Source organism: Prinia subflava, chromosome 25 (genome assembly GCF_021018805.1).
Source record: "Prinia subflava isolate CZ2003 ecotype Zambia chromosome 25, Cam_Psub_1.2, whole genome shotgun sequence".
In the NCBI taxonomy this organism is placed as follows: domain Eukaryota; kingdom Metazoa; phylum Chordata; class Aves; order Passeriformes; family Cisticolidae; genus Prinia; species Prinia subflava.
This window is the reverse complement of record NC_086271.1, coordinates 1,414,945-1,440,196: the sequence shown is the minus strand read 5'-3', so window position 1 is coordinate 1,440,196 and position 25,252 is coordinate 1,414,945. Positions and strand designations below refer to the sequence as shown.

At 43.0% G+C, this 25,252-nt stretch overlaps 2 protein-coding genes across 13 annotated transcripts in view; one reads left to right on the top strand and one right to left on the bottom strand.

Annotated features, from left to right (window-relative positions):
• Positions 1–16,489, bottom strand: part of POU2F1 (POU class 2 homeobox 1) — a 110,252-nt gene extending 93,763 nt beyond the window's left edge. For all 8 annotated transcript variants that reach the window (XR_010083045.1, XM_063419462.1, XM_063419463.1 and 5 more), the window contains exon 1: positions 16,403–16,489. Coding sequence is in view for 7 of the 8 variants with exons in the window: in XM_063419462.1 (XP_063275532.1) it covers positions 16,403–16,466 (64 nt within the window). In the remaining variant the exon portion in view is untranslated. The remainder of the gene's footprint in view (positions 1–16,402) is intronic.
• Positions 16,490–16,620: 131 nt separating this feature from the next.
• Positions 16,621–25,252, top strand: part of GPA33 (glycoprotein A33) — a 56,118-nt gene continuing 47,486 nt past the window's right edge. For 3 of the 5 annotated variants that reach the window (XM_063419256.1, XM_063419260.1, XM_063419259.1), the window contains exons 1-3: positions 16,622–16,789; positions 19,418–19,563; positions 23,745–23,839. In XM_063419256.1, the coding sequence (XP_063275326.1) occupies positions 23,776–23,839 (64 nt within the window). In that variant the 5' untranslated portion in view covers positions 16,622–16,789; positions 19,418–19,563; positions 23,745–23,775. Of the gene's footprint in view, positions 16,790–18,351; positions 18,426–19,417; positions 19,564–23,744; positions 23,840–25,252 lie in introns of all 5 variants that reach the window. The other 2 variants (XM_063419257.1, XM_063419258.1) reach the window with 2 other exon arrangements.

Sequence of the window (25,252 nt, the reverse complement as noted above, 5' to 3'; positions counted from 1 at the left end):
ACTAGGCTAATCTTTGAAAGTTGATGAATACTTATTATGCAGGGTGTCTGGATACACAAGGAGCACTGTTTCATGGCTATTTGATAGTAAAGACCAAATCACCATCTGAATCACCACCTACACTGACTGCAGAGGGAGCTTCAGTAGGCAAGACCCAGCAGGTTCAAATTAGATATATACACATTCATGGAGCTCTCTAAAAAAACAATATACACAAATAACCTGCCTTTTTCTTCTTATGTATACAGTCAACTTTATCAAACGTTTTCTTGTGAACTATGCATATAGTTTAAATTTAAAATGTAATTGGTATGCTAGAAGTTATTTCCCAACATTTACATTTGTTTTAAGGAGAAATTCACACCAACATAGCAAGCAAGAAGAAACAATAGCTGAGGTCACCATGAAGAAACCCTCACGTAGCACAGATACTGGCAGTTAATAGAGCACTGAAAAGTTTTGTGCTTAAGTACAACCAGGATATCACATCTGATGATTAAACTCAAAGAATGTCAGAGAACACTCTGGCAGTAATACATGAAACGAGGAAGCGTCAGTCAATTTTTTTGCTTTCACAACAAGAGGGGGAAAAAAAAAAGGCATTTTTATTGTCATAGCACTTCCAGCAAGTTGATTTTAAAAAGGAGATTTCATGCCAAAGTCGGCTGTTTAATCAGATAAAGAAGGCTTTCCTATTTCCCATTGTATAGATCAAGTTGGCTACAGGAGCCACACAGAGCTTTGAGCAGCACATTTTTCCGTGAGGGCTGTATCGTTTGATCATAGCAAAGCACGGGGACTGCTGGGTAATCTGAATCAGAGCTGCAGCAAAAGGGAACCAGGCAGCCTGCTGAGGCCAAGAGAACCATGCCACCCCCATCCCACAGCACACACGCCTGGCTGGGGGGGAAGCACCCATCTCCATCCACAAATCTGTCGTGGAGGTTTTCACACAGCTCCCAATTAATGCAAAGTTTTAATTCAGAGCTCACCTATAATAATTTTAACAAATGCATGCTAAGATCAGCCCCTCTGTACTGATAAAGATTCTCCCAGCTGCTTTCAAAACAATAAATTTCAAACCTGCTTTGAAGGTGACAGGTAGAATTTTCTATGTAAGTCTTTACAAGAGATGTAGCAATTTATGAACTTAATAAAACCCTAAAAAACTAGAATTTTTCTTAGAAGACAGGGCACATCTACCTCTGATGCTTTTCACAGCCTTCCCCAGGAGACTGCCAGCAGCAAAGATTGGTGGGCTAGGTCACCTGATATCCAGAAAGATGACAGATGAACCCATGGACAGGTGAACAGGTCACAAGGGATCCCTGAGCAGGACAAAGTTTAGAAGCTCAGCTTTTCACCAGGTACTGGCCCTGAAACACCACTCCAGCCCTTCCAGCCTCCTAACTTATCTAGAGTAGCAAGCAGCCCTTCAGGTCTCTACCTTCTGTTGACTCATCTTTCATGCTCCAATTCTGAACCAAATTTGGTTCTGGACTGTGAAGAAGGCCCTGCAAGAAGATCCATCCAAGCATTTCAACTCTTTTCACTGAAATCCTCTTGAAACCACTGAACTGAAGGAAAAGTCTTCAAAGCTGCAACCAAAAAAGTGCCAAACTAAAAACATTAAACTGATTAAACACAAACTCAAGCCACTATCTGTCACTGTATCCTGAAATGCAAGACAAATACTCTCCCATACTTACACAAATATTGCCATTTTTCCATGCACTGCCAGTATTGGTAATAACTTAAAAGGTCGGTTTCAGCATCCCTGTATAAACAGAACATGTAAAAGCCTGCAAAGTGAAATTGGAGCCAATGCTCTACACTGGGTTTATGTTGTGTGTTTAAGTAGAAGCTAAGCACTAACTGAGGCAATTGCAATTTGCTTATTTATTTTCTGAGTCCCAGTGGGCAAGAATATAACTGGTTCTCATAGAAGCATTTGGAGTGGAATAAAGGAAAGCACTGAAACTTTACATTGTTACATTTAATAATTCTAAAAGAAAATGGTGGGGTGGGTGTTTTCTTGTCATTCCCCATCACATCATCATCCCAGTCTCTTAAATGTGGAGTTTGAGAAAATGCAGCAGGCTCCTTTCTGCTCCATCTGGTACAGACAGGCCATGTGCCCATCCATTCACAAAACAGAACAAGGGACACACAGAGTAAACCTTGGTTTTGCTTTTTCCATTTCAAGTTTCATTTCATTTTCATATACTGAAGCACTGTAGATGTGATCCCTTTTCCCAAGTATTCCAAAAAACGATTACACTTCCCTTCAGAGAAACTGCCATTGCCAACAGTCCAGAGCTTTAAATTCCTTATATACTCAGCCTGGTATTAACTGCCATAACCCTATTTCTAAATGCAACATTCATTCATGCTGAGAACTGAATGATCTCATCTCCATGTCACGACTAAAAAGTTAGTTTTGAGTCAGCAATTTTTTCACACACGGTTATGTTAGTTTGCCATTAAGAAAGCTGCTCCTCCTTCACAGTTCAATCCTAGAACCCTAGACTAGCCCAGCTTGAAAGGAACCTCAAGAAATCACCTGGTCCAACCTTTTGTGGGAAGGAAAGCCTAGACAAGATTCTCTAGTTCCATGTGCAATCACATCTTGAAAACATACATGTTTAGAAATAAATTAACAGAAAGAATCAAGCAAAAATACCTAAATAACAAAGGGCTAGATTAAGAAATTTTAAGACCAAGAACTTCAAGAAATCAAATCATGGAACATTCTTTAGGTAAATAAACCCCTCCATGTGCACAGACGTTATAAAAAGATAATAATTTTGAAAAAGCATTTAGAGAATTTAATGCAAGATACCCCATCACCAGCACATTTATGCTGATTAAAGAAAAGCTGCTGAGCACAGCTTTTAGCAACAGAAACCAGCAAATCTTCAGTACAAGACCTCTGCATTGAGGTGATGGGAACAACACTACCTGCGACACTGCTTGGTAGTTTCTCCTGTCAGTAGCTCGTTAACAAAAACATTTCAATCACATATTCTTAACTGCAGTTGCAGCATGTTAAAACTCAACTCCCATGATATGTTTATCACAAATGACAGGCTACACAGGGTACTATTTCTCTTGTGTAGAAAAACAACTGCAACTTTGTTTTTGCCCTTATGTTCTTCGTCTTCCCTGTGTGCTGTCCATGACATCCTTCCAGTGGAATTCTCCTTCCTATTGGGTGCTTTTCAAATCTCCATCTTTCTCCAGAGGAAGAAAAATGTGCAGAGGTCTTTTAATTCTAACCTTGCCTGAACAGCTTTATGCTCAATATAATTTAATGTAAATTAGCACTACAGCAAGAAGTCATGGGAAGACATCAGCACATCCTACATTTTCTCCTGTTACTAGAAAGGCTTTCCAGGACACTTAGAACATGGTTAGGCCCCATCTATATGAAGAAACTATCTTTGTCAAATTAAGCCAGAGGTAAAGAACCTTTTACATACCAAGGGGGAAAAAAAACCTATACAAAAAATACCTGGCATAGCACTTTAACTCACTCTGCATTATTCACTAATAATGTAAAGTCAGGTGGGCCAGAAGTCTCAGGCAACCTTTGAGTTAAGCCAACAAGCCGCTCAAAACAGACACAGTTATGTCAACAAAAGAAATGCAGGCTAGTCAAACTCATGTTTTTACTGGCATTTTTACTGGGGCTAAATTTGGAAATAGTATCATTTTCAGAAATAGGAAAAAATGCTAAATACTTCTCTTTGACTATCAGAAAGCAACAGAGGCCAGAGTATGCACTCAACAGTTCCCTCTGAAATGGAGGTACACAACCTGGTGATAAATGGAAGTGCTCAGAAAGCTGAAAGCAGCTGACCATTTCCAAAAGCTGATGGGCAGGAAGTTTCCAGCTACAATTTGCTGGTCAACAAACCCATGAAAAGAGACTAAGAGAACATTTCGCCTGTTTCTATAGAACACAGGAATAAGAAAGGCAAGCCAGGATTGAACAAGTAATTCTGGTGGAAGAGACATAACAGAACACTGCTACGCTCACATTTTCAGTTTTAAAAATACTTTTCTCTTGGATGAAAACCACCACATTTGAGCGATTAAAAAATGTATTGTCCTCTCCCTCCTATCAGCAAACTTTTGGGGCTGAATCACATTATAAACAAGTCACACTACGACATGTAGGTGCTATTTGGTTTGCTAGAAAGATCTGAAGAGAACTGAGAATAGAGATAAAATACACTGCAGTGAAGTCACTGTACTGAATTCATGACATCATAATTGTTGCCGTGGCAACTAGCTAGTATCAAGCACAGAATACTGCCTTCACTGCAGAATCAAGGAGCACCCGTGCTCCCACAAAATAAATGTTCTTATTTGAACAAAAATCCAGTCAACAACACAGGAGATAAAATATTGCTGCAAGTGGACTGCTTTTTCTTAACTTGTTTTATTCACCTGGTGTGGGACTTTTTTAACACGGTGGCACCTATAAAGAGGTCTGATATGCATGATAAAAAGAGTGTCATTGAAAAATCTGTGGTTTTCTTCCAGTGTTCCTCAATTTTTCCAGAACAGTAGTTCTTCTTGTCTTTTCCTCTCCTATGCATATGACTGCAGTCATATACAACAAAACTCAGTTTAGATATGAAACAAAGGGAAAAAAGAATCAAAAATCCTCCAGTAAACAACATTTTCCAATTGTTATTTCATCGAGCCAGAGACAGTCAAGCTGGAACTGTCACACAGCAGCAGAACTAACTGATACAGAACATATTCCACATTTGGAGCCCATGGTTCCTTTTGTTTAAGGAGTAAACCCCAGTTGTGGTTTTTCACGCACTGACTAAACACAGAGCTTCAGATCTGCAGGGCTCCCACAACAGCTTCCTTATAAATAAAAACCTCAACCCTTTTCAGCTGAACAGTCCTACTTCACATGAGGCAGATCTGCTATTTCCAGCTCCTCCCCATTCACAAATATAAAAGCTTCAAAAACTACAAAGCAGCAGTTGCCAATTTATCAGGTCACAATTATGACTGCGAGTAGCACTTACATATAAAATGCACAAGTGCCCCATTTGATGTTGCAAATGTGGGATTTGATGTGGGAATATATGAGTATTTAAAAAGCAAATGAAGGAAAGACCATCTGAAAATTAACTTCTTCAAATTAACTTGCTGAATACAAAAGTCAAGAGCTGCAGGTCAGTAATAGCAGATAGTGTTTCACACTTCACCCTCATGGCTGATTAGCCACAAAGAAATTGTTTCAAAACAAATTTTAACACACAGACCATGCCATACAGTGAATATACTTATTTGCTACCTCAATGGTTCTTAAAGAGCCATCTATAAATTATTGCAGGACCAAAGAACACTCACACATAACTTCATGTAATTAGTCAGTGCATCTAAACAGTCTCAGTACACAAGGACGGGGTTTTCTCAGCTTCTAAGAAAACAAAACTGCCCTAGTTACCAATTAACAGCACATTTCCACATTGGCTTGGTGCCTCTGTAGGGCACTTTCTCTGCTGGCATCAAGCACACTGGTGACACCAAAACGAAAGGCCAGAAGTACTGCAGTAACCTGCTCTCTCCAGCCTCTTTATAAAGATTGTTTCAACAAATGAGCACTGCACAAAGAGAATACACACAATAAAATCAGGAGTTTCAGACACTGAGGATTAATAGATAGCTCTATCCCATATGCCTCTGTCCTCAGTCTTCTCTTAATATTACTTCACACAATCAAGAAAGATGACTACTGCTTGAATGATGACACCACAAAAAATCCCAAGTTTAACTCATGTTCCGCAATATGAAGTGTACTTGGGAAATTATTAGAGTTGACAACACATTCGAAGGAAATCATGGAGTGTGCCAAAGTACTCCCTCCCACAGAAATGTAAGGAAATGAACAGTCTTTCGTAGGTTTTTAAAAGTCTTAGGAACAGATGCTGCCTTTGGTGAATACAATTGTTATTCCAACCATATATCCTAATACACCAAATACAGTTAAAACAACTGCCATAAATGCTAACTAATAACTGATAACTAAGGAAGTTGATAAAACCTCAAGCAAGGTATATCACAAATGCAGAATCCTCTTCTCTGCAACTCAGTGTAAATTTAAGTGTCCGCATTATACAATTCATAAACCTATCTGTGACATAAACACAGGACAAATGGCAATGACATTCCCTTCCTCATTAGTACACACTGCATTTCCAGCTCTTACACAATATGAAATCACTGCTTAATAAGTAATAAAAAAACCCCACCGTGTCTGCAGCTGATTTTGCTGTTTCAAAGACTGACAGATTAATTGATCCCTTAAGCAACTAATGTGTCTTCTCTGAGTGCACATAGAAAATTATGGATTCTCTCAAGACGTTACAAAGCTTTTTATATGACTTTAAAATGAACTCGTTAAATTAGGTCTCCCCCAACAGTCCTTCTGTTAAGTCTAACTTTTATGTTAATACTAGATAGGGGAATGCAAAGATATAGGTGCTGGCCCACCTCTGCATACGATAGTCTTTCTTATATTATTCATGTATCAGTATTATAACAGAAGAAACAGCTAAAAATGTTCTGCTAGGATCTGTAGAGATGACCAAACCACTTGCAAACCTAACTAGAGACACCATAACACAAAGAAACACCACCTGTCCCTCTTCTCTCCCCCCCAAAATAAAGTTGAGAAAGGCTAGGGGATTTAAGATGCCAAACAACTATTATAACTTCTTTATTTAAACTTCCATATAACAAATTCCTTCCACTGTTGGGAGTCCATCATTAACAATTACAGGAAACTTGAATGTAAAAACACTTAAACACAATGCTACATGCACTAAATTTAGCTGTTAGTTTAGAAACAGTTACATTTACTCTGGATACAATTTAAATGTGTTACAACATGTGCCTAGATCCATTTTCAATTTTAACTGTGCTGAGAATGATATTAATGAAATAGTTTTTTTCTAACCAGGCATGGCTAAAGCATGATGTCAGCAAGTTTTGAGGCACTGGCCTTTACTCACACCTTAGTATGCTTAGAATCAGTCTCTTATGCACCAGTGAACTGAACCATCTAAGAAGCACCCACATTGCAACTGGGTTCTAAACCGAATTGAATCACAAAACGATCAAACACAGCATTTAAATGTCTCAGAACTGAGAGGAGATATTTACAATGTCACTACCTCCCAGAGTAATGAGTAAAGGAATAGGCTGGAAATAAAAATACCTCAAAATCTACAGATTTCTGCAGTCCTTGTCTGTAGGATAATTCTCATACTTAAACCCTCCGCTTGTCTTAAGGAGTTGAGAATCTGCTCAGTTGTGGATCTCTTACACGAAGTAGTAACTGAGGCACTGAATTTTTAACAGCCACCCTCTTATATGCACAAACTTTAAGAGCAAAAGGAGCTCCCCAACTCCCTGATAGGGAACCAAAAATTATTAGGAAAGCACTTGGAACAACCTCACACTTGTTCCCTAGACCTGAGAATGTGCAGAGCAGACAAGGAACATCATTGTGCTTAAACTCTTTTATGGTGGTCCTGTACACTTTAGGAAAGGAGTCAGGTACAAAAGTTAGGATGCACTGGGAAATAAATGCGAAGGTATTTTCTTTTAGTTTGCAAAAGAACTAAAATCACTGTCCTGGCTCTGACCAGAGATCTATCTACCTGACTCTCCTCCAACAGCAGGCAACTATGAAAGAGTATAAAAACAGGACAAGCACAAGGATAGTTCCTTTGACTACATTCCCAAATGCCAAGTTGCAGCCCAGCGCATGACTGAGACAGAGGTAAAGGACAACATGTTGAGCCCCTCTTTGTACCTCCTTGCACAAACTGAAAAAAAGGATAAACAGATACATGAAAAATTTCTGCAATTTTAGGAGACTCGCTTCTTTGCAAACTGAGTAAAACCAATCAGGAAAACCAAGCTGGAAAATAATCAGGTTTCTAGTTCACACTCTTCCACTTGATGTGTTCTCACATGAGAACTTTTACTACAAGCCTGCCTTACAATCGTGGCCACTTGGCACGCAGCAGTACAGCCTGGCAGCCGATGTCTTTTCTTCCTCACCTTGGAACACCCATCCCAACCAAAGCAAAGCTATCCTGGCAGGAAACCAGGAACTGAAGTATGGTTAGAGATTAAGAGATTTAAGCTGAGATGTGTGACACACTGGAACTGATGTAAAGCCAGAAGCTACTAAACCTCAGAGGAGTTGTCCATTGTTCCAAAAGATACTCCTAAACTCCCTAGTTTAGCTAACTTTGCTGCCATAAGCTGTCTAAAATGTTTGTAATGGGACTGAAATGGAACAGCAGGTAAAGATGTTCTTATAATAAAGTCCATTTAAGGGAAATGACTTGTAAGTTGCATGCTTCACTTGGGATACTGGAAATATCACAATTTAAATTGCGTTGTTCAGATCAAAATAAATTCATTAAAAACAGGAAAGTATCATTGCAAAGTCAATAACATCGGAAAAGGGCTACACATTTCCAACACTGCTAACAGATACCTTCATTCCGAAACAAATGTTACAAGTGGAAAGCTACTGTTCCCTCTGCCCTCCTACCTCCAGTCTCCTCACACAATCCCAGCACATTTCTGCAAGAAGCCAGGACAGAGCTTTACAATCTCTGTCAAAAGGGACAACAAAGTCATGACTAAATACTCACCATGCTTGTGTTCCTTTTTCTTTTGGGCAGCAGCCCACCCTTCAATTGGATTAAGTGTAACATGAACAGTGCCCTCAGGTGTGATGACAAAGCAACTCCACGGATCCCTCATAGGTTTCAATCTGAATAATCTGGGCTACTTTAGGCAATTCAGATCACAGCCTTTAATAACTCCGCTGATTTTAAATGAGATGGTTTAAAGAGCACCCAAATGGAAATACCCACTAACAAGTGCAGAGGAACAGGAAACACTGACAATCAGAAACAGTAATGTCTTCTACTACAATCAGAGCTAGAAGATGCTGTCCCCAGCCCAAGCTTTCTGTGATTTTTTCCAAAGCATATGTGCATGCAGGTGTGTGTACATGCACTGGAGGATGGGGTGGGAAATGCTCCCAGAGGAGCTGGTAGGGAGGGGAGACAGCATTTACTGGCATACCCATCTCTCAGCAGCCTTAGAAAAATTCATCTATTTAAACTTACATTTGAAAATTCAAATAAAAGCAATAACCTACTAAAGATCAGCAGGTAAAAAAGAAATATGAATAATTAAAAATGAATCTTTGCCAACAGAATTCCTGAAAGAAACTTAAATCTCATTTGCCATTCAGTAGACTGTATTAACTAATAATGTAGAAACGAGTGATTCAAACATGTGAATCATTTCTACCTGTATTCACTGTACACTCCTCTCCCTCTGCTGCAGCCAAGTAGTATAAAGCCACAACTTCACACTGGTATGGTCAGGCACAAATTACTAAGTCACATGGTATTTTTCAAATAAAACTGAATCATCGAAAGGACAAAGAGAACAAACAGCGAAGGAGCTCACTGCAAAAAAGATGGTGACTTCCTAGCAGCCCTCAAAGAAAAGGAGGAGAAAAAAAGATGCAAGCTACACCTCCAGCCTGATTCAACAGGTTTTTCTACACTTATTTTTAAGTCTTCAACAGTATTTACTAATTTAATAGCTCAGATGTTCATATCTTCCTTTTCCATAGCTTCATGCCCTGACATACAGTGTCAAACATGCTGTATATGCTACTTCATCTCTATACAGCCAAATCAGATTTCTGGGAAGAAAAAAATAAAAGGAATGATGAGCAAAAGGTTTCTTGTCACAATATTACAATTTATAGAAAAGATAAATCTGCCTCAGAGTGATCATATTAAATGGCTGAAGCACTTATGCTTGGGTTTGGTGGGGGTTTTTTAAGGTTGCTTTACAAGGATGTCAGTCCAAAATTTAACAGAAGTAATGGTGTCTGTAATTTCCCAAGTACTTTTGTCAATATGTCCTTTAAAGCCACAGTCCTTTCTAGAGACGTGTCTCACTATAAGCAGCACTAAAATAATGGAAACCACTTAATCCACTATTTTTGTTGGAGTTTCTGCCCTTGCTACCATTAATGCAATCATACCTATGACAGTACAAACCACACCAAATTTTCAGCATCTATTGGTTTCCACGCTGCTACTCTACCTAGGCACAGTTTCACCTCTGGCTTCAGGATCTACGTACAGCCTACTGCTAAAAGAGAAGGTCCAGCATAGTGTCCACTGCTTCCCTTTGGCCAGTACCATTTTAAATCAAATTCAGCTCATCAGCTCAATTAACTGTGGTTTCACAGTGGTTTATATCAATCTAAAAGCAAAGCTATATAGCTAAGCTAACCAGAATACTGCCGCTTTTGAAAAGAGGAAACTTCCTTTCCCTTCCTTCTTTCCCTTTCCTCCACTTTCACTCAGTGATTCTTGCTATCCCCCCTTGCTTGCACTTGAAGGTCTTTGTGAAGCCAATTTCATAAACCAAAAAGGTGAAGTAATCTAGAGCTAGTTTTCCACCAGGTTAGCAAGTTAACCTGGAGCATCCTTGAATCCAGCCAAGTCCTAGGACAGGTGCCAAGTAAGTGGTAGGATGAGATGGCAGAGAGCACAAATCCCCGTTTATGCCAACAGGAAAACCATCAGAGAGAATGAAATTATGAGAAGACTTGGGTCAACACGTGTGCTTCTTGTTCCCCTCCTTGATTGGTACTGTTATTTGTCTAATCTCGCTGTAAGCCAGTTCAAAGAGCTAAACCAACAGAAAAACTATTCATTATTTTTGGCGAGGCTTGTTTTCTGCCAATTTAATTCCCTGAACTAGCTCAGCAAAAGACTCCAGCCAGCATCTGCACCAGCGCAGGGAAGGAGGCAGGAACACACAGGGAGATGAGGAGAGGCTGGGGCTGATTTAAGCTGTCACTGAAGCGCATACCCTGGAGCAGATCTGCATCACGCCGTAGTTAGAAGTGACAGTAATCTGCGCCTGTACAACGGGAGGCCCTCAGCGCTGACGGGAGTGTGCCAGCAGTGCCAGCACTGAAACATCCTCGGCAGAGTTCAGCCTGGGCACCACTCAGGATGACTGCAGGTAAAAGCAGAAGAGTCACAGCTCTCCTACCCTCAGAGACACTCAAAAACATTAGCTAATTTTTCCCCTGGCAACACCCCTGTGAAAATGTGCTCTATAATTCCCATTACACAGATTTAGCCCAAAACAGCAAAGCAAGCAAAATTGGTGACAAACTCAGGACTGGAACCCAGTAAATCCTCTACACCAAACTAACACTTCACTCAACTGTGTTATTAACCCTAAACGAATTCAATTAGTCAGTGGCAGTCTATAAAAGCTGCTTTTGCAAAGACTTTCTAATGCACAATAAAGCTCACATATATAATACAGTTAAAAAATGTGGATATTTCCTAGATAGTTGTGAAATAAGAAACTGGGGAAAGGAATAATACTGAGATCTTAAGTAATTATTTCCTTTTCTATAGAGAAAAATAAGTGCACATGAAGCAGCATGAGGGCCTATTCACACAATTCAAGAAATTTAATGCAAAGAGCTACAGAAAGGAAAATATATCTATGGATTCTTTTCCCCTCAGATTAGCATTGTAAAATCGTTTTATGTGAAATACCAGCAATTATTTAATACACCCTAACCGAGACCAGTATCTTCTTTTAAATTTATCTCCTACACTTAGCCCAACAATTCCCACACTTAACTTGCTCTGTGTAACAATGAAGCACGTTTGGAAAAGGGGGGGATTTGTTAACACAGAAGCAAATCTCTGCAGCAGTGAGCAGCCAGCACTGTAAATCTATCCGGTAACACTAGTCTTTCATTCACATTCCAGCTTAAGCACAGCCAAGCACATCACATTTGGGACGCTCAAGTCATACTTAATTTTGTTCAACACCTTCTTTTGACAACAGCTTTGTCACCAAGACTCAAAATACGTATGTCAAAAAAGACAGTCATTTGCCAGGACTGTCACTGATTCTCTCAAGAAAAAAATAATAAAGCTGTAAGTGCAAGGAGCAGAGGCTGCCTAATTGTCAGCTGTATAAAATAGAAGTATCAAGATTATTGTCCTGAGGGCAACAAGAGTTTAAGAGGAATAGAAAATGACACTGCAACCTGTTTTGAAATCTTGAACGCCACAGGAGTCAAAATTTCAGGAAAGCAAATGAAAACTTAGTGCATGCTACAAAAAACTACTGCTAATCTGCCAGAGAAGCAGGAGAGTAAACAAACCTGCCTAAGAGGGACTTGCACCCTATTTAACAGAAAGAAGCTGGATGATAGATCAACCCAACCAAAACATCCTGGGCAACATGGGCAAACAACATCCACTACAGAACTCTGCATCCTCACACACCTGGATATAAGGAAAACAGCAAAAGTGTGCTACTCTAAATGTGGAATTTACCACTTGAAATCTGACAACTATTATTTCAGTGATGATGGTATTCCAAGCTTCATTTTTCTGGGCAATAAATTATTATGATCAAGCCAGAGCAGGAACAGCACTTCTTCACACGCAAGGGGCTCCCAACACAGAGCATGCTGGTGCTTCCTTGGGCTCAGCAGACAGACCAAGGTGAAGGCAACCTCACCCATCCCGTCAATCGAGGCACCTCCAGACATCGCCACCCTCACTCGCCAAGACAAGCATCCACAAGGTATCCACATCCAGCATCAGGGAGCCAGTATTAACATTTAATGCTTGAATAAGGGCTGCAGGCTAATCTTGGAGAAATTGATAGTGACAGCAAACCTGAGGGGTTTTTTTTTCCTATTTAAATAACAGGGTGGGAAGCTTAGATTTTCCCCTCTTCCTTCTGGGAAGCAAGAGGGAAGCTCTAGCTTCTCCAGTTTTAAAACCATCCTGGCACACACCTTCCCAATTCTGCTCCACATGCAGCAGCATGACTACTGGCATAGCTTGGCCTGTTTTCCAACCAGCTGTCAGACTGCTAAGTTTTGAAAAAGAAAAAAAAGGAAAGATAAAAAAATGCAGCATCACCTTAATAACTGAGTAGATGTAATCAGGCATTGGAACTATTTCACAGGAGGACACTTCCTTCTGTCTCTAATAAATTAAAAGCTGAAAAGACAGCCAAAATAGAGTATATTCTCCTGATAAGCATTAGGAAGCACTGTAACAGTAGCACAATCCTCCATTCTCACCACAGCCAGGTAGATAATAGAGAAGAAAAAGTTTCTTTTATTCTCTGACCCAACATATTCAAAGATGGTCCAAGGAGCAGCTTAAAATCTGACACCTACCTGTGACAAACTAACAGAAGTCTGAGACTCAGACACACACTGAGACTGAGCAGTGACACAGTAGCCTGGGCACCTTCAGACAAGTGAAGGTGATGCCAAGGTTTGGGAAAAGGTGCATTACGCTAACATGTTGCCTACGGGCTTCACCGGGAAAGACACATTTCTATCCCTAGCACATTCCAGTAAAATTTTAAGCTGCAACACAGGCACACAGATACATGTTTGAGATAAATGCATCTGAATTTTGGTGTGTAAATACTTGGATTCAGCATTACAAACCCCAGCTCAGCCACAAGACTGCACAAGGCCACTGTCCAGTATTCCACTCTATAAAAATTACTAAAACGCCGGTGACAAAGAAATTTTGTTCGCAAGATGCAATGTACATTTTTATCATGCTGGATAAAATATCTACAGTCTCAGCAGTGGTTAAATTGCTGCTATAAAGGAAATTGTCCTCAGATAAATGGTTTCCCTATGAGAAGGTTTCAGTGCTACACCTCACCCCAGGTCAATAAATCAAATTAACTGCACCTTGTCCTCTGGCCAATGACATCATCGGCTTGACCACATCTTGTGAGGCGAGTGCAAAAACATATGCTATTTAAGGCATGAAATCATATTACTGCTTTTTGTCCAGCCAGCCTTGTGCTGTTGGTCTGTGAAACAGTCAGTCACCTGAACAGTCTCATTACAGCTCCTACAGCTTTTTTTTTTTTTCTCCCTTCTTGTATTCAAGGCCTGTCTTTGCCGAGGGTGAAGAAAAAAGGATAAATAATCCAAGTCGTTATTTTTTAAATCAAAATGCTTTTCATTAGCTGCAGTGCAGCATTTTGTGACAAATTAAATTTAGAACCAAACTACGAAATATGCCATCTGCACTTGCACGTGAACGCTCTTCCTAGTAGTGTTTCAAAGATGTTTACATGCTAATCTGGCACTGCTACTCTGAAGTACCCTGCTGTTCGGTCCTTTTTCTCCACAGGGTGAAAACAATGGTCACTAATGAAAACCTACACAGTTTCATTTGAAACCCATCCCTGCATAAATATTTTCTATTTTAAATTACTGCCTCCCCATAATCAAGTAGCCCATTTGTTTTATTTCTAAGTAGACTAATATCTGGTTTAAAACTGAATTACTCCAGACAATTTAAGAGGATTAATTTCAATTTTCACTTGGTGTTCTTACGACACAATCACAGAAAACTTATCTTCCTTTCTAGACCCTGCACTGCCTAGTGGTATCTTCTGTCTTGAAAGCCAAATCTAAATGAAAGAGAGGAAAAAAAAAACCCTCAACCCAGAACAGTCAAAGATACAAGCAGTGACAAAAGCATCTGACACACTGCACTGTTAAACCTCATCCACATTAAGCAAAAAGAAGGTGAATAAGATTATCTTCAATGCATTCAATTCTGTTTGTGTTCAGAGCGAAGAGGAAAGCTGTTTAGATTTTGAGTGTGTCTTCTATAGCTCTCTCAGTGCCAGGAAACGTAAATTAGAAGCAACTCTCCTTTAAGGAAAAGAATCAAGGACAAAGGGACCAAAAATGCCCAAGCCTCTGAAAAGCAGATATGAAAGGAACAGCTTTACAGTCTTGAGTTGCTATAAATTAAAAATAAGCTCCTTATTTAAAAGACATGAGTGTTTGAGAATCTGTGAGCAGATCTGATGCTGCTCAAGCCCCAGGAGGGTTTTGTTTTTGCTGGCAGGGGTGGAGTGGAGATGGGGGGGTCATTTTGGTTATTAGTAAATAAATCAAGCAGCAGAGTGAGGCCTAGGCGCTTGCCAGAGGAGCCGGGGCCTGGCTCTCCCCCTCCTCTCCTCACACAGCCTGGGTTTGATCTCGGGGCCCTGTGGGTTTGCCAAGAAAATTTAAAAAAAAAAAAAAGCGAGAGAGCGAGAAAGAAGAATCATATTGAACCACAAAAGCACATGGGGCGAATGTAAAATATAAACACGGCGTTGGGCTCTGAGTGGCTGTTATTAAAGGTCTGAATTACTAAACATGAGAGGCGGGGAAAGCCGGGCGGCCATTTCAATAATATAAACCTCCCCGAATTAGACATTATTCAAATGAGAAGGAGAGAGAAGGAAGAGAGGGAGAGCGCGGGGGAGCGGGACGGGACCGGCACCGCCGTGCCCGGGGGCAGAGGGGGAGCGGGGCAAACACCGCCGGGGCAGATGCGGCCCTCGGGGGGTGCGGACCCGGCCCTGGGGGTGGGGGGCAAACCCGGCCATCGGGGGTCCCTCTCCCACCGGGGAAAGGCACGGGGGGGCTCTGCCCGCGCACCCCGCAGGCACCCCCCGCCCAACCCGCCCCTCGCGAGGGGAGGGGGGAGCTTTAAATGAAAAAGCCAAACCACGCTCTCCTCCTGCCCCCCTCCCCGCACCCACCCACCCCACGCTGCAAGGCCCAGGCTCTGGGGAAATAAACCCCGGCTGGGGGGGGGTGGTGTGCTTCGGGGAAGGGGGGCAACGAGGGGAGCGATGAGGAAATCGAGTCTATCTGCCTCCCCGGGCCCCAGCCAGGGGCCAGCACCCCCGGCCCCCTCCGCCCCACCGACCGGGGGACCCTGCCCCACTCTGGCGACCCGCCGGGATCGTTCCTCCAGCATCCCTCCCTTCCCCCCCCCCCTCCATGAATATGTAAAGCGGGTTTATTGTGGGCGTGCGGGCCGGGTGGCGGCCAAGCCACCCCCGAACGCTTTTGGGTGCGGGGCTGCCTCCCCCCTCCCTCCCGGCGTGTGTGTCCCCCCTCCCTCCCGCCCCGACCCCTCCGCCTCGCCGCGCCGCCGCCGCCCATCGCCCCCATGGCCGGTGCCCCGGCGTGAGGGCTCCGTGTGCGGGAGGGACGGGGTGTGTGTGCGTGTGTGTTTCTCCCCAGCGCGGGGAGGCTGCTCTGCTTCTCCTTCTCTTTCCCCCCCCCGCTCCCTCCTGTGCCGTTAATTATAATAATCCTGAGTACTAATAAATTATGCTAAGCGGGGCCGGGCGGGCGGGCGGGGGGGGGGGTGCGCCCCGCGCGCGCGAGTATGAATATGAATATGTAAAACGCAGTAATGATTACCTGCCGCCGCCGCCACCGCCGCCGCCGAACTCTCATCTTGACTCGCTGCTCCTCCGTCCGCCATTTTGAATATTTTAACCAAAAATCGGCCGCGCGATAAACCCTCCCCCCTCCCCTTCCCCTCCCTCTCTCCTCCCTCACTGCCCGCGACGCCACCGCCGCTCCGCGCATGCGCCACGGGCTCTGCGCTCCCCCCTCCCCTCACTTCTGCTCGGCCGCTTTCCCGGCGAGGGCGCGGAGCGGCGCCGCGCATGCGCAACGCGGCCCGACGGGCTCGCTCTCCCCCCACCACGCCGGCGGGCGATGAGGGGAGGCGCGTGCGCACTGAGGCGCCCCCCGCGCGCCCCCTCAGGGCACGGCGCGGTCTGACACCCCCCGCCCCCAAAGGTACTCCCGATAGTCTTCGGGGTTTTTTTTTTGGGGGGTTGTAAAATCTAGGTAATTTCCAGGGGACAAATTGAACGTTTTGGGGCTAAAATCTGAGGTAATCTGTAGGGGAGAACATGGACGTGTTGGGGTAAAAACAAGGTTATCAGTAGTGGGCAGGAGGGAAGGTTTTGGTCAAACTTGAGGTGACAGAATGGACATTTTGAGATAAAATTGAGGTAGCCAGGAGTGGACAGGAGGAGGAAATTTTGGGGGTAAAATCTGAGTTAATCTGTAGGGGAGAGAAGTGACATACTGAGGTAAAACCAAAGCTGTCACTAGTAGATGGGAAGGGAAAGTTGTGGGGCTAAAACTTGAGATTCTCTCTAGGGGAGAGAATGGACATATTGAGGTAAAAATGAGGTAATCTGTAGTGACAGGGAAAAATCTAGGGGGGAAACTTGAGGTCATCTGTAAGGAAAAATAAGTATTTTGCAGGAAAAATCTGATTGAATCTTTAGGGCCAGAATGAACAGTGTGGGGATAAGGTAAATGTAGCCATTGGATTTTCATGCTGGTACAACCCACATAATCATCAAGGACAAAATTTACATTTTGAGGGTAAAATCTGAAGTCATTTATACGGGAGAGAATGAAGATTTTGAGGTAAACTGAGGTAACCAGTAGTGGACAGGTTGGGAGATTTTTTGGGGGGTAAAGGTTGCAATAATCTCTGGGAACAGGTGCCTGTCAGGAGCCTCCCGGTGAGGAGCCGCTCCAAAGGCGCTGTGTCTGTGAGCAGTGGTGTGGAAATACCTGTCTGGACTGCACCTGCACCGGGTACTGCCCCCTCCCTGGGCAGGACTAAGCCCCTGAATCAAGAGGAATTGCATCCAGGGAAAATGGAATGGCAGAACCCGTGGTTCCCATGGAGGAGGGTGCCTGAGCGAGGGTCTGGTTTTCCTCCAGAAAAGAGCGACTGCACAGAAGTGATTCTCTGCTCTTCAGAAAACCCCACCCCAACATTCCCTCGTTCTGGGCAACCCAATGCTCCTGGGGTGCTTTTCTCAAATACTTTATCCTCTTACACTTCCCGCGTCAAATTGTCCTGGAAGGGGAGTCGGGTTTCATGCCTCCCTCATTAAAGGGGAATAAATATGAGACCAGAGGGACCAACAAATAAAATTAGCTTTAGATTCAAAGCTTCCAGATTAAGACAAACAACAAGCCGGAGTGGCAAAACTTTGTTAATTCTTGACAGATTTGGCAGAGTAAAAATAAAACTTACTCACATTCTTAATATTGCGTAAAATACACGTTATCCCTGAGCTTTGTAATGTACTTCCAGAAAAAAAAAAAAAAAGAAAGGGAGGCTGGTATAGAATGGCATTCATTAAAGACTCGGTCTTAACGTTTTCCAAGAGTCATTAACTCAGCTGGGTCAGAGTCCAAGCCGGATTTTCTTCTGGGGTGCAAAACATTGTGGAGTAAGAGGAACTGTCAGGGATCTGTTCTTGCATGCTGTTGCTGAAGAAATTAGGAGTCATATCAGAGGCAGCCACTAGATTTTTTTTCATTGGTAGGAGCCAGCCAAAAAGGAAAGGCTGAACGAGAGAGACAGCAGGGTGTATGTATCTCCAAGGGGTGAATCAGAAAGGTAATTTTGTCATTTTTATTTAAAAATAAGGTCCTCCGGTAATGGGATTTTTTTTCTTGCCATCCTATAAAATAACCTCTTGTTATTGCAGAAAACACTATCAGCAATGGAGTGCAGTGTAAAAGAGCAAAAACCTTCCCCTAACACCAGTTCTACCCTTGCACATTCATTTGCTGACACCCTAAACCAGCAATTAAGCACTTTGTCTCCTGAAGATCTGTGTTGCGCTCGCAGGATCGAGCGTGTAAACAAAGGCATATTGTTGTGCTCCTCTTCGGCTCGGCCGTGATCCTCGCGGGCCAGTTAATCCAGTTTTATGGCCAGGTTAGACCAGCACTGCAGCGCGCAGGGGCTGCACCAGGACAGATAAAGGTGGAGAGAAAGGGCTGCCTAGATTAAGGCTCTGCACAGCTCTAATCCTGCCCACGCTGAATATTCGCTCCCGTATCTCCCTATCTCACCCAAAGACTCTTCTCGGTCCGGCATGCCACTTCCCAGTAACCTCTTCCCTGATCCCAGCAGCTTCTCGCTGGAGAGAATTTGCTCCCATTACCACACCTGATTTAGCCTTTGCTCTCGCTCAGCTTCTGCACACTTAGCTGGAACCCACAGCTGCCGCAGAAAAGATGTCTGAAAACAAGTATTTGCTAGTGGTTTGGTTTTCTGCTTTGTTGTTTCTTTTTTTTTTTTTATTTGTGGTTGTTGTTGTTGTTGTTGTTTTATTTTCTGGTAGTTACTAATCTGCTCTGTGTGTTCTAATTGACCACCTATAAAGAGAATTTAATTCAGTCAAGCCACATAGGTGCTCTCCGTCTCCCTGTAAAGATTAGTCTGGATCTATGTCTGCATCCTCTCCTCTAGTTTTCTTTGAATGCATCTCTATCTGATGCCTTCCCCAAGGTGTCATACATCCCTGTGGCTATATATCCAGGAAAGCTGGCCAAATCATTAGTGATGAATAATTTATCAGATAAATTTTACCTCTCTTTCAGTTGTGAGTGCCACACAGTGCCTGATTGGTGTCTTACTCACGAGCAACTTGCTGGAAATACTTGAAATTTGAGATAATTGGACACAAAGATGGTACAAAGCTTAGTCCTACGAGGAGCTGAGCACTCTGGATTCATTTCACAAAAAGGTAAATAAGAAAGTTGGTTGTTCAGCTGCAGTCAGTGAGATTGGGCTCACACTGGTGGTGAAGTGTGTGCTGAAACACAGCCCAAAGCAGCGAGCAGGACCCTGTGATTCTGTTCTCTGGCCACACTTGTCAGCCACACAGAATCACCTCTCACAGGGATTTTGCTTTAAAAAGATTTTCTGGCGGTGAGAAACAATACAGTGTTCAGAACCAACACTACATGCAAAGGGAAGAAATGGTATCTGAGGATCTTTTCAAGCTCTGCAGCGTGTCTGTGTCCATTGTTTTGATGTTGAACCAGATACCTCTTAATTCCTAGCCCTCCTTGGCCTGCTTGACTTATGCCCATAACCCCAAATTTTCTATGATTGCTCTGTGACCTTCTGAATTCTCTATCTCCTGCTAGAATTAATTCAGTAGTGTCGCACAGCCAATTTTTTTTAAGGTAGAGGAGGCAGAGGACAAAAGAAATGTGAAGTGGGAAGGCAGGGAGCAAAAGAAACACAAATCACAGTATTTAAGCAAAAAGCACACTGGGAAGGAAATGATCCTTTTCACGAAACAGCTCCAGTGTATAGGGAAATTAAGAGCAAACTTATCTGCTCTGCTCCAATTCCACCGTGCCGCGCGGATGCGAATCCCAGATGCTGCTTTTCTCACACGATGTCCCCCTTCTCTCTAGCCTGTTTTCTGCACATGAGATTTCTCTCCTACAGGAGGGCCTGTTACTAGAATCACGTTTGCTTCTGCTTTCTCTTTGGTCATCCAGATAATTAGAGGCTTCTGCCTCAAAACAGTCATTCTTTGCCCCTTACGTTTTCATACGTACGTCCTCAAAAACCTCCGTATTCCTTTCACTTGGGGGCTGCACAGATTGTCTCACATTTAATTACACTTATCTGTGTGTTTCTGTCTGTTTCCTATTTCTCATCCTCATACACAACCTGACAGAGCAACCGGCAGCCTCCCTGCTACAGTGTTATTTTTTGAACACGCCATCGATAGCAAAAGACACTGTGTCGCAAAAAGCTTGCAATTTAGAGAGCTGGCAGGGAAAGGAGGAGGGAAAAACAGGATGAGTACCGTCTTGGTAGAGGAGTAGAAGTGAAGAAAAGCAACGTGAAGACTGTGCATAGCCCCTCCAGTGTCACAGCCGACATTAGCGGGACACAGACTTGCACCCAGGTGCTATGAGGCTGTGCAGTTCAGTACTTTAACCACAAAGCTGTTTTTCCTTTCTCTCCTGCATTGCTCCCCGCCCTCCTCCTGTTCCCAAGCATGGAAAAAAGAGTCCACCCTTATCCCCAAGGCTTGGGACCCACCAGTACTGCCTCTTTCCATTACCATACTTCCCCCCTCTTCACATCTCCTGCTTACACACCTTGTGAGTGCTGAGCACGAACAGCAGAAGAGAAATGGAGACTGTCCACTGCATTATTGGTTGTTTTTTTTTCCCCTTGTGCACTCCTCTGGCTGCCTTTGACCAGACTGCTTTCTGCCTTTGGTTCTGACCCTATTCTGTTGCCTCTGGATTGGAGAAAAGATGACCCTGAATCTCTTATTTCTGAGAGTTGTCGCCACTCCTCTGAATCTTACAGATAATAAAATTATAGCAGGAAATTTGTACCATCTCATAATACTGTGCCCCTCCCAAGTGCAGCTAACTGCTTTTTTGGAGATAAGATGTAGAGCATGGGAAAAACGAATCATGTTTTTCATTTTCATATTTTAAAAAACCCCTGTAATTCAGAACCTTCACACATCCTCAGGAAAGGGAGAGGTAATTACTAAAAGGACATTTATCTTTTCAGTTGGGTTTTCCAATCTATTTCTCACTCTCTGCTGATTTGCCTGCACTTACTTTAGCTCTAGTTCAGTTTTTTGTATGCATTTCAATAGTTGTCATCGATGCAGCTTCTGAACCTTCCGATTTTCAGCAGTTACATCTTACAAATCACCAGCTTTGAATATTTAGGAAATTATTGCTGTGCTTTTTTAGCAATGGCAAACTAAAGAAGAGAAATTAAGAAACTTGTCTTTGGTTGCATGTGTAGCTGGGCAGCCCAAAAAGATGAGCCCCCAGTTCTCCCTGTTGTGCCTTGATGGAAGGACCCTGTTTAGCAGTGATTGTTCTCTCCCACAGACCCACAGGGCTGGCTGCATCTCTACCTGTTTGTCTGCTCTGAGAGGGACAACAATGGGGTCCTACAACTTGATTCAGATCTCTAAGGAGTGGGATTTGCAATTGCCCGATTCAAGTTGCCACTCAAAACTGTCACAGATCTGCTTTCAGTGGTTTTCTCTTCCTCCCCTTACTACAACAAAACCCTTTAAAATACCTGATTTTTGTTAGGATGATTATTAACTAAGACTTAGGGAAAGCTCAGGTACTAAAGCAAGAGTGCCAGCAGTGTGACAAACTCAGGTAGAAGGGCAAATTCTGGTTTGTACCTATATGAAAAGCAGGGCTGAACTCCCTTTTTTGACCAGTTGTACAGCATGCTTTCTGCTGTAGACCTTAGGAATGCTGTGGTACTGCTTACATGAGGAACCAAATTGTTTTTGACCTCAGTGGAGAGGGGGCCAAGAGGGACACATCTGATGCCTTTTAGCAACCACAAGGTTTTTCTTAGAATAGACATAGTCTATGAAACAAACACACAGCTGGAGTTAGGGTGCTTTTGAAAACATTGTCTTTATTCTCTACCTCCCTTTCTTCCAGGACAGCTCTTTGCTTATTCCCTCTTCAGAAAGGGACTTTTCTGTCACAGAGCCTAGCCTGGCTGGAGATTAGGGATTCTCTCTGCCCCTTCATCCTTGAATATTTCCTTTTAATTTCACAGTTTAAATTCCAATTGTGTAATTACATTCTGCCTACCCCAAATTCCTCTGTAATTTCAATTGGACACGGTGTCCTTCACTCTCTCGGCAGAACTCTTGCAGTGCTGTGGGGCACTGTTAATAGGCTGCCACGCTCCACTCTAGTCCCATTTCATGTAAATGGGGAAAGAGAATGGACCTCAATCCCTTTGAACTAAAACTGCTGCTCCATATAGGCGAGACCGGGGTTGCTACAGAGTGACAAGGCAGCCTTGCCCCATGGCAATACACCGGGAAGTTTTTACAATGCCTCAGTCTGAACAGATTTTTGGAGTAAAAGTCTAAATCTGTCTGGAAGTATTTCTCCCCCACAACACCATACCCTTTGATCACAAATAAAGCTGTACAGGGACACCCAAAACACTACTTCACTGAATTTATGTGGCCTGAGAGTACCTGCTCGCACCGTTTAACATGGCAGAAGTGCCACAGTGATTTAATTTAGATCCAGGGAGTTGTGTAGCAATGAGAGGGCACACAGCACAGATGCCTAGTTCAGTAAAATGCTTTACAAGAACTGGCAAGTCCCATGCATTTTATGACCCAGCCCCTAATACTTCCTGCAGATTTTGCTGTGTCAGCATTTCCACATAATCTTTTTGCTGGTGGTGATCCCCCGAGTCCCACATCCCAGCTTGTTTTGTCACAACATTCCCTTTTTGTGTGTTGGTATCTGCTTTCCATCAGTGTGAAGTAATTTCTACTTCTCCTGCCTCCTTCTTGCTTTCAAGTTTCTTCTTCACTGTGGCACAGGTGCTTGCTTAGTCACTGTGCCTGTGTGCAGCCCCTCAGGTATCAGAGACATTCATCTTTCGGATTTCCTCCACCTTCTGCTCTGGTCTTCTGTGGAAACTCAGGAAAGAGAAGGGAGGGAGCACGTGCAGGTGGGAGAATGCTCCTCCTTTGCCTTGTCTCATAGAACTTTATCTCCCTGTTCAAATTCTCTGGCAAGCTCAGGGAAAGGAGTTATTCACCAGGTTTAGAGTGATGTTCTACACAGGTCAGCAAAAGGAATTAGTTTACTTTAGAAACTGGAATCATTTGATGTTTGATCATCTTCAGCCACAAGCCATATTCTTTTCATCATTGTGAGAGGAACATGGGACTGATTCCGTCACTGGCGACAGAGTACTTTAACAAAGTTAATTTCCTTTCACTGCAAGACTACCCTAGGTAGTCCTCCTACCACAGAATGATAAATCTTACCTTGAAATAAACATCCAGCTCCTTGCTGGCAGTGCTGCATCTACATGGAACCTCAGTTACTTTGAATTTTGATGGGACTTCTTTATATATTCCAGACATTTGGTCCTGCTCCCGAGGGACGTCTTTATGCCTGCTCCCGTGTTGGCAGACCCGAGGCTGCTGTTTGCATCTCTAGCAGCAGATAGATCAGGTGAGATCAAGGAGACCATATTTCCATGTTTCCTTGCTTAGCTTACACTGTTAGAAGTGAGTTGTTGTTAGGAGGAAACAGAGCATGTAATAACTTGAGTTGGGTTTTATTTGGCTTTGAGTCATAAATCTTAAAGGAAAGGAAAGAGCCATCATGTTCATCCCCAAGTTTGTCATACAATCAGCAAGGGGCAAGGCAGTAGTGTGGGCAAGAAAATGAAACATGTGAAGGTACAAGTGCCAGCGGGGGGAAGTCACTGTTGCTTATTGTCAGTTTTGGTGTGACACAGAAAGTTCAGCTAATCCTCTTAGTTACAGAGACACACGGGTGGGGGGAGATTGTTATCTCAAGCAATTTGCTGGCTCTACTCCTTTTTTCCTTCGAGTTTCTTTTCGCCTAATTGAGCAGCATTTCTTCCTGGGACTCGTTTGCAATAATCCTGGGGCCTCATCTGGGAAAACACTGAAAAATATAGAAAGGAGAAGCAGCCCGAGCAGGGCAGTTTGTATCACCGTGGGTTTCTCTCCTCAGAAAGGTATCGGGTTTGGCTCCAAGTGCTGAGGATTAACAATAAGATAAAGATTCAGAGTGAAACGGAGCAGTCTGTTAATCAGGGCAAATGATCTCTCTCAAAGTTGTACCTCATCCATGCACTAGAAGGACAGGTAATTAATGGCCATCCAGAAAACGAAGACCCTGGTGGGCTGAGGGTGGAGCAGGGGCTGAGAATTCCACTGGAGTGCATCAGAAATGTGGTGATTCCATTTTCATTGCCAAAGGGATGTATCTGCAGTAAATCTAATCAAGAGTCAAAAGGTGAACGAGAACAATAACCGGGGAGTTTGTTTTTATTTATCCAAGAGATAAGGATTCAACAACAGGAATAGAATGAGAAAAAAGTGCTTCTTTCTGAGCAGACAATCATTCCACCCACGCTGGCTCATCATCAAGGTGTTAATATTGTATTACTAAAGGTATTTAACAATTTCTCAGCCTCAAGGCTGCTCGTGTTTGTGCAGATACTCTGCCAATTGCCACAGGTGTCTCTTTACAAGACACCTGAGTAATTAACATGGGATAGTCCTGAAGATGGCAGTAGCCAAGAGCCATTCTTCAGTAGACTCCACACCTCTTCCTGGTGTTGGAGCAGGTTGGTGTTACCAACATTTGAATACATTTGAAAACCCCAAATACATTTGATTTTGTATGCAGACAGAAAATTATGTTATCTCAAAGAAGAGGTGGCTGAGCAAGTGGTGTGGCCAGTGCAAACAGTTCAGCTCATAGCCTGATACATTTACTAATGTAAATCTGATTGCAGCTGATACCAATTTACTCTGATATTCTGCACTGAGAACTGCAGACATGAGTGATTTAATTCAAGATCATATCAATGTATTTTGCAGTGATGGC